The 8,014-nt window shown below is 51.4% G+C and overlaps 5 protein-coding genes across 5 annotated transcripts, besides 28 other annotated features; all 5 read right to left on the bottom strand.

Annotated features, from left to right (window-relative positions):
- Positions 1 to 854: part of a mobile genetic element that runs on past the window's edge.
- Positions 1 to 6,358: part of a mobile genetic element that runs on past the window's edge.
- EKO05_0009245 (uncharacterized protein) lies at positions 568 to 981 on the bottom strand (the record flags this gene model as incomplete). The annotated part of the gene is made up of 1 exon (XM_059637499.1): positions 568 to 981. One exon carries the CDS (start codon positions 979 to 981, stop codon positions 568 to 570), a length of 414 nt encoding a protein of 137 aa, XP_059493482.1.
- Positions 614 to 641: a tandem repeat.
- Positions 852 to 6,359: a mobile genetic element.
- On the bottom strand, positions 1,469 to 2,023 carry EKO05_0009244 (uncharacterized protein; the record flags this gene model as incomplete). The annotated part of the gene is made up of 1 exon (XM_059637498.1): positions 1,469 to 2,023. One exon carries the CDS (start codon positions 2,021 to 2,023, stop codon positions 1,469 to 1,471), a length of 555 nt encoding a protein of 184 aa, XP_059493481.1.
- Positions 1,472 to 2,079: a mobile genetic element.
- Positions 1,481 to 2,055: a mobile genetic element.
- Positions 1,481 to 2,064: a mobile genetic element.
- Positions 1,487 to 2,076: a mobile genetic element.
- Positions 2,651 to 2,946: a mobile genetic element.
- Positions 2,657 to 2,949: a mobile genetic element.
- Positions 2,684 to 2,946: a mobile genetic element.
- Positions 2,693 to 2,946: a mobile genetic element.
- Positions 2,987 to 3,135: a mobile genetic element.
- Positions 2,987 to 3,156: a mobile genetic element.
- Positions 3,323 to 3,787, bottom strand: EKO05_0009243 (uncharacterized protein; the record flags this gene model as incomplete). The annotated part of the gene is made up of 1 exon (XM_059637497.1): positions 3,323 to 3,787. The coding sequence occupies one exon, from the start codon at positions 3,785 to 3,787 to the stop codon at positions 3,323 to 3,325; it is 465 nt and encodes a 154-aa protein (XP_059493480.1).
- Positions 3,326 to 3,840: a mobile genetic element.
- Positions 3,326 to 3,843: a mobile genetic element.
- Positions 3,332 to 3,840: a mobile genetic element.
- Positions 3,338 to 3,840: a mobile genetic element.
- Positions 3,344 to 3,840: a mobile genetic element.
- Positions 3,413 to 3,840: a mobile genetic element.
- On the bottom strand, positions 3,845 to 4,534 carry EKO05_0009242 (uncharacterized protein; the record flags this gene model as incomplete). The annotated part of the gene is made up of 1 exon (XM_059637496.1): positions 3,845 to 4,534. The coding sequence occupies one exon, from the start codon at positions 4,532 to 4,534 to the stop codon at positions 3,845 to 3,847; it is 690 nt and encodes a 229-aa protein (XP_059493479.1).
- Positions 3,848 to 3,936: a mobile genetic element.
- Positions 3,848 to 3,993: a mobile genetic element.
- Positions 3,848 to 4,047: a mobile genetic element.
- Positions 3,848 to 4,071: a mobile genetic element.
- On the bottom strand, positions 4,795 to 6,087 carry EKO05_0009241 (uncharacterized protein; the record flags this gene model as incomplete). The annotated part of the gene is made up of 2 exons (XM_059637495.1): positions 4,795 to 5,150; positions 5,199 to 6,087. 2 exons carry the CDS (start codon positions 6,085 to 6,087, stop codon positions 4,795 to 4,797), a joined length of 1,245 nt encoding a protein of 414 aa, XP_059493478.1.
- Positions 6,161 to 6,358: a long terminal repeat.
- Positions 6,359 to 6,362: a direct repeat.
- Positions 6,360 to 6,659: a dispersed repeat.
- A 2-nt stretch (positions 6,660 to 6,661) lies between these two features.
- Positions 6,662 to 8,014: part of a mobile genetic element that runs on past the window's edge.

Below are 8,014 nucleotides of genomic sequence, written 5' to 3'. Positions count from 1 at the left end.
AGCTGTTTCAAGAGCAATCCTACAGATGCCAGCTACACCGTCGTCACGACGCTTCCTCAGTGCCCTACCAGGGCGGCACCGCTGTGTTGCCGGGCGACCGGGTTTTCCTGCATCAAGTGAGGCCAGGTAGCTGTTAAGAGCAATCCTATAGACGCCAGCTACGCCGTCGTCGCAACGCTTTCTTGTTTGCCGGAGTCTCAACCCAGGTTAAGTCCGCAATTGTCAGCTCCATGGCTTGATGGGTGAGCAGTGGCTCGAACCCGACGTCACAAAGGTCAATCGCCGAAGCGGCCTTTGGCTCAACCTGTGGGGAGCGTGACTGTTAGACGTCACGAAGGTCAACGCCGAAGCGTTCCTTGGCTCTGAAACCCGTGGGGAGCGTGACTGTTGGACGTCACAAAGGTCAACGCCGAAGCGTTCCTTGGCTCTGAAACCCGTGGGGAGCGTGACTGTTGGACGTCAGACGTGTAGGGGCTATCCGCTCCCTGCGTCTCGCGAGTGGCGACTGGCACTGGGCCGGGGTCTGCCCTGCGTGTGGACGTTTTTGTTTATACTCTCCGCAACCCCCTAGGTGGTCAGGTGCCTTGTGCCAGGGATCGAAATCCCTAGGGCCTGAGTGGTAAGTGAGTGAGTGAGTGAGTCCCCAACCGGTGACGTCCGCGAGAGGATCGCCAGCGGCTCCTGCAGCCTGTTCCTGCGCGAACTGGTCTGCGGGATTCGCTCATTCACGGGGGATCTCCTCCGCATGCCGGCCTGTGACAGTGAGCTGTCAGCCTTGCCATGCCTGACGCCTTGCCTGAACTCTTGCGCAGCGTGGTCCGGCTCCAGCGTGTTTGTGTTTGCAACGTGAATCTCGGTGTGACAGTATACCTTCGACCTTATACCTGTCGCCAGGCAGAATGTCTTCCGGTATACTGATAGGACCTGGCTGAAACCCGCTGTTCTCCAGGGGTTCCCTCTAGCGCTCAAGTAATGATACATTGAACACCAGGTGCACTCTGTCCATCGATGGGGGGAGCTTCAGCCTGTACGCCAGCTTTCCTATCTTCCTGAGTACCACGAATGGTCCAAGGTAGCGAGCGTCAAACTTCTTTGAAGGACGGCTCGTCATCAGGTTCTTGGCCCGCAGGAGGACTGAGTCCCCCTCAGCGAAGTGTTGTTCTGACCTCTTCGTATTGTACCACTGGGCGTTGCCCTTTTGTGTGTACTCTAAGGCCTCTTTTGCTGTTCTCTACATGTCGTGCCAGCGCTCTAAGCGTCCGGCGACCTGCCTACGCAGCTCCGGCGTGGTTCCGTCTTTGTCCCAGACAGCTGGGGGCTTTCGGAGCCAGTGCTCATCGGGCATCCCGTTAAATCCCTTAGGGTCAGTGCCAAAGGCGACCTTGATAGGAGATTCTCTATATGCGGAGTGAGCTTTGGAGTTGTAGGCGTACTCGGCATATGGCAGGAGGTCTACCTAGTTATCCTGTTAGTAGTTCATATATATGCGTAAGTACGTCTCTAACTCCTGATTCTGACGCTCTGTTTGCCCGTCCGTCTGGGGATGGAACGCCGTACTGAGCCGGTGGTTAATTGTCAGGTGGTAGCAAATATCAGACCAAAATTGGCTGGTGAACACTGAACCTTGATCTGACAGCAGCGTATCTGGTGGTCCTTGCTTCGAGAAGCTCTGTTCCATCAACAGTTCGGCCAGGCGCTGGGCAGTGATCGTCTTGGTACAGGGTAGGTACCGGACGTACTTACTAAACTGGTCCACAAGGACCAGTATAGCGTCGTACTCGTTCCCCTTAGCGTCTATTGACTTTGGTAGGTCTGTTACAAAGTTAAGGGAGAAGTGCCGCCAGGCAGTATTAGGGACTGGAAGTGGTGTGAGTAAGCCCCACGGCTTATGCCTCCTGATTTTGTGGAGTTGGCACGCGGGACACCTTTGGATGTAGTGATGTACGTCCTTCATCAGCCCTGGCCAATGGTACTTCTTCTTAAGTACTTCAGCAGTCTTATCTACGCCGTAGTGACCTCCCATAGGGTTATCGTGATTCCTTGATAGGATAGTGTGGCGCAGAGTGATATCATCAGGAATCTAAACTTTCCCACTCCTGCGTAAGGTCCTACTGGGGTCAACCTCCCAGTGGTGTTGTGCCTTCTTCGCTCCGCCATCCGTCCCAGTTGTTAGCAACAGCTTTCCGGGGTATAGTACGTCCCGTTGCTGGACCTGCTTAACGAAATCCGCTAGGATTGCTGGTGTATCTAGGGCAAAAGCGGAATCTCCTTGCGCGGCTTCGTTCGCAAGGTTTGTAGGGGCACCGACTCTGCCGTCTAGGCTACGAAGGAGAGCTTCTGCGACGTTAAAGTTCGGTCCCCTGGCTTCGGTAACGGGCCGATCCTGACTTTGGTTAATGGATGGAGGATTGGGATCTGTGGGAGACGAATCTCTATAGCCGACCTGATGCCGGTGGAATTCCTCAGGGACGACTTCGGGTGGTTGCCGGACCCCTGCTGGGTCTGCCACGGGCACGTTAAGCCTAGATGTTGCCTGTGCATCGTGTTGAGCCCTAGACTCGCGAATTGTCTAGATCCGAAGCTTCTGTTGTAAGGTGGGTAGCATGGCGTCCCGCAGGGCCTGCTGTTCTCTAACCTTAAGACCTTGTGCGTAATCTGGACGCCTCAATGGGCCGTCCGCCGCGTTTTCAGGTCCCGGCTTGTATTCGACTTTAAAGTCGAATCTTGCCAGCTCCTCCGCCCATCGGGCTTGTTTAGGAGAGAGCTCCTTTGTTGTTATAAAGTACCTTAGGTTGTTGTGATCTGAGAGTACTCTGATTGTTGCCGGGGCGTGTTTGAGATAGTGTCTCCATTGCCTAAAGGCTTCGACGATCGCGGACAGTTCTTTATCGTAGGTGTGCCATCTGATGGATGGGCCCGTGAACTTCCGGCTCCAATACGCCACAGGCTTCATCTAAAGCTCTGTAGCCAGGTCAGACGTTTGGGGTTGCAACAGGATGGCTGCTATGGCGAAATCTGACGCGTCGGTAAGGACAATAATAGGCTTGTTCGGGTCAAAGTGCTGAAGCACTGGGGCCCCTGTGAACTTCTCCCTGATCGTGAGGAACGCCGTGCGAGCTTCCTCTGGCCAGTGCCATAGTTTATACCATTTTGTTAGTCCCTTCCAACTCTTCTTTAGTTTCGCCCCCCCCTCTTCTTGACCAGGGACCCCCCAGTCCTCCTCCGGGCGCTGGGCGGCCGTTATATGGTCGATGAGCAGCCAGACAATTCCTAAATAGTTAAATATAAATCGCTAATAAAAGTTGGCGAAGCCTAAGAACACTTAAATATCCTTATAACTGGATGGTTTGGGCCATTCGGTGATGGTACGGACCCTCTCAGGGTCCATTACCACACCGTCTGGGGTAATAACGAATCCCAGAAACTCCACTAATTTACTGGAGAAGACGCATTTGCTTGCCTTCGCGAACATCCCCCACTCAACCAGACGATCTAGGACCTCCTCGACGTGCTTGTCGTGGTCCTCCTCGTTCTGGGAATAGATAAGGATGTCGTCCAGGTACACCACGCAGATCCTATCCAGTAAGCCTCCTAGGGCTCGGTAGATATAGGATTGGAACGTGGCTGGTGCGTTGGCCAGCCCGAACGGCATGACCAGGTATTCGAAATGACCGTATCGCGTCTTGAACGCGGTCTTCCACTCATCGCCCTCCTTGATCTGGAGCCTGTGATAGGCGTCACGTAGATCCAGCTTAGTGAAGACCTTCGCTTTTGACAGTCGATCCATTATTTCGCTCACCAGTGGGATAGGATACCGGTTCTTGATGGTTATCTTGTTCAATCCCTAGTAATCGACGCACAGTCTCATAGTACCATCAGGTTTGGGGACGAACAGGATGGGGGCTCCCGCCGGCGACTTGCTTGGGCGGATCCAGCCCTTCTCCTGTGCCGCCTCGAGGTATTCCCGGAGTATATCCAGCTCTCGGCGGGACAGGTTATAGATCAGGAGGTTGGGAACCTTAGCACCAGCCTTGATATCTATGGAGTGATCATACTCCCGGTGTGGTGCTAACACACTCGTCTGCCGTTTGCTGAAGGCAAACCACTTGTGATGGAGGTGCTCTGGCACATACTTGAGCTCCTCCATATCTGGGGCGTCATCTTCTGGGATGGGGCCGCCGTCGATTCCCACTGCCATGATCCTTGACCATTCGGCGAGGGGCGCGTCCGGCGTCTGTCCGGCGTCCGTCCGATGGACGTCCGCTGGACCACCCATGCCCAGACTCTCGGGCTGTAGCAGGTATGGCTGCTCGCCTGGCTCCAGATCACTGAACAATTGTTCGGCGGTCACCAGCTGGACTCTCTTAACGTCGTCAGTGAACCACTTGTAGGTTCCTGTAGAGAAACGGATACATAGGTCTGCCTCGGCCAGCCATAGATACCCCAATACTAGGTTGTACCCAACGAATAGTGTAGACCAGAATTTGGTTGGCCTAACCGTTTTAGGTGTTCCCTTGCTGTCGTGGCAGACCATCGTTAACTGGTACTGCTCAATCAACGACAGCTTTGTATCGTCTAGGACCACCGCGTTCGGTCGCTGGTCAGTCCCCGCTGGGTTGAGTCCTAGGTCTATGGCTACCTGTGCGGCGATGAGGTTCAGTTCCGAGCCTGAGTCGTACAGGGCCCGGAGAGTTTTAGGGTTGCCCTTGGAGTCAATCAGCTGGACAGTGACCGCTATGCGGGTCTGCTTCCCTTTGGTTTCTGGCCCCAGTCGTAGGTGGGAAAGGTTGGCGACTAGGGCTTCCTATTTCCCTGGTTGCTTCCACTGGACTGTTGGTTGCCACCTCCGCGGCCTCTCCAATGGCCCTGTTGCTGATGATAACCACCCCTATTGGATTGTTGGTGGTAATTGCCCCTATGGGACCCCTTGCCGCCTAACAAATTAGCGTTATTGGTTGCTGGCCAGGAGTCTCCCGGCTGCTTTCCGGCGTCGCTCCTGGAGGGGGTTGAGGCCTGGCTGTGGTGCCTTTTAAATCCTCCCCTATTAGGAGAAGAGTAAGGTCTTTTGTTTCGACCGCTGCCTTCAGCCCGGAGGCTTGAGTTCAAGGGGACTGTTGCGGTCTCTGCGTTACGGAGGGCCCGTTCAAACTCTATCCACTCAGTAATGTGTTCCAGGCTGCCATTGCGCTGGATCTTACGTTGGAGTTTGTGGGGAGTAAGGCTCCATACAAACGCTATCTTGAACTTATAGTTATCTGTGCCGTTGTTAAACTTAGCGAAGTTGCGGGGCAGTAGAGACTCCTGCTTGTTCAACTTTATTAGGAAGGTGTTGACGGAATCGTCGGCCTTCCACTTATAGTTGAAGTACTTATCGTAGTTCTTGTACCGAGTGAAGACTGGGTCTTGTACAAGCTGCTCCTCCTCTGCGCGGAGGTCGGCCCAGGTTCGGATTGATCCCTTGTTGATACGTTGTTGGATCAATTCTTGATGGACACTATAGTGGATAGTGCCTATAATCCAATAGGTGCGGGTTACGGAGTCTTCGACTACTTGAGCGTACTGGAACGCCGTGTCTATGTCCTTAATCCACTGGTCCACCTGCTGGGTTGATGGAGGCTTGTTATCTGTCCCAAGTTTTGGCTTAGGTTGGACGTTGTTGAGGACTCGCATTATCTTGCCTGCCTCGTCGAACGCTGGGCGGTGGCTACCCGGCGTGGGTCCGACGTGCGTCCGCTGCAGGGTCTCCACTGCCCGGTTGAATTGCTGCTGCCGGATTTCGATTTCTTGTTCGGGGGCGCCGGACAATTCTGCCTCGTTGAGTGCCTCCAGCAACAACGGGATAGAAGCCTGTAGCGACTCCATTTGTGTGACGCGTGGCGTTGGGACGTCTGGCGTCGCGATGCCTGCCGCCGTGGTGGCTGACCCGCCCCTGATGTGAGGGTTGAGCGGTGGCTCCATAGGTGCCGGCGATACCCTAGGCGCGTCGTCGCGGCGTTGCGCATCCGGCTCCTGACCGAGGTCGTCGCAAGGGGGCAACTCCTCCACGTCGCTAGTGGTTAAGCGGAGGTTGCGTCGTCCTCCAGCCATTGCTGATGGCTGAGTTTTTTCCCGTCTCTCTGCTGCCAATTGGCTGCCTGTTCTGAGAGGAAGTATGAAGGATTTAAATTGTAAGGGCACTGTAGGCAGGCAATAGAGCAGAGCGATATAGGATGAAATAATAGGTAATATTAAGAGATAAGACAAATCCTTGATGGATGAGTCTTTAGGTGTGTGGATATTATATACTGGTCGGTAGGTCTCTGGGCTTGGCCTGGGGTCTGTCCGAGGTATCCCCTGTTGTAGGGAGAACACCCGTGACAATATAGCTTGTTTTACTACTTTAAAGAAGTTATATAGATGCTAAGCTAAAATACTTATATATAACTAGATTACCTATATTATAAAGATAAAGTTCCTACTATGCTCTATACGCGCCTACAACGCTGCAATTACTTCTAGTAACATTTAGGGAGGGTTCTAAGGCGCTAGACTAGTCCTGTTTAATCTACAACAGGTTATAAGCAGCCTTAATGTAAAGCTGCGCACGCTATCACCACTACTACATGTTAACAACAAGCTCTAGCAGTTGCAAACCCTAAGTAACACCCTTAAACTTAGGTTATGTTATAGACTGGCCTTAGGGTAGGATGTAATAAGGGTTGATATGGTATTGTATCTCTTAAGGAGGTAACACGTTGCATGTCCTTCTAATATGTCTGTAGGGCACGTAACTGTCCTGTCTTGCTTAAGGCTTAGACAAGGTCTAAGCCTATAACATACCTTCTTTCCCTATCCCTCTTAGGCTGTATACACTTTTGTTAGGTCCTTTCTATTTCTAGTGTAGCCTAGGGAATGCTAGTAGCAGGTAAACCCTAGGGCTATTTGTAGTTGCGTAAGGGTCTAGCTCTTAGTAGGTTAGCTACTTGTCTAGTCTGTAGTTTACCTAGGGCAGTCCCTACACGCACCTAGGTTGTTTTTGTTTTACCTAGTGCACCTGCCTAAGTTAGACATTATACTACTCTATACTTCTACCTAACCTACTTATAACACACTTACCTAATTTTTTATACATGCCCTTACCCTACCTGCTATATCTATTATTACCTCTAGTTATAGCTATTAGGCTACTAGTTAAGGAGCTAGTGTGCCCTCTAGAGGGAGCAGTTGTAGTCTACCACAGTCCCTCCCCTCTACCTACAACATACCTCTAGTATTTCTTATCTATAGTCTATAATCTAGTTATAGGGCCTAACTATGTATATAGAAAGCTTACTACTGTTATATAGGAAACTATAAAGTTAAAGGTAACTTAGATAATAAGGACCTAGTCCCTGTCTCTGCTAGCGCTATCCTGTGCTGCCTCTGCTGCCTTCTTACTATTCTTACTAGCTAGTCTTATAAGTGCCTACGTCTGTTATAGGTCTACTTACCTGCTAATTCCTTCTACAGCTAACTGCGTTCTAGGTGCTAGTAAGACCTACTGCACCTACACTAAGCGTAAGCGCGTTTATGTTTATAATAATAACCTCTTTACTATAAACACTTAGCCCTACTATACCTAGGGTAATTTTAAGTAGTACATCTAAGTATATGTTCCTATTCTAGCCCTTATTCCTAACAAACAGTAGCTAAGGCGTTAGTATGCGCTAGTAACGCCTATATTAAGACGCCTAGCACCTGGGGTGTAGGCAGTAACAAGGCTAATTAGAGGCGTTGGCCTGTTTTCTACTGTAAGTTACCCTCTTATTGCTGCTATAGGTTATCCTTTCTAATGTAGCATTTTTACTAGGTGCCTACTATAAGCACTAGCAGGTATATAAGGCTGCGCTTAACCTAGCCCTAGCTAACCCTACGCTAGTAAAGTAGTTAACCTCCTCTTACACTACCTGTTCCCCTACTAAGCCTAGTTCCTAGGTTGCTCTGCCTGCTATACTGTTGTCTAGGCATTATAGTAGTAACTAACTAGATACCTATC

The sequence above is a fragment of the Ascochyta rabiei genome, chromosome 16 (genome assembly GCF_004011695.2).
Source record: "Ascochyta rabiei chromosome 16, complete sequence".
NCBI classification, from domain to species: domain Eukaryota; kingdom Fungi; phylum Ascomycota; class Dothideomycetes; order Pleosporales; family Didymellaceae; genus Ascochyta; species Ascochyta rabiei.
This window is presented reverse-complemented; position numbering and strand designations above follow the sequence as displayed.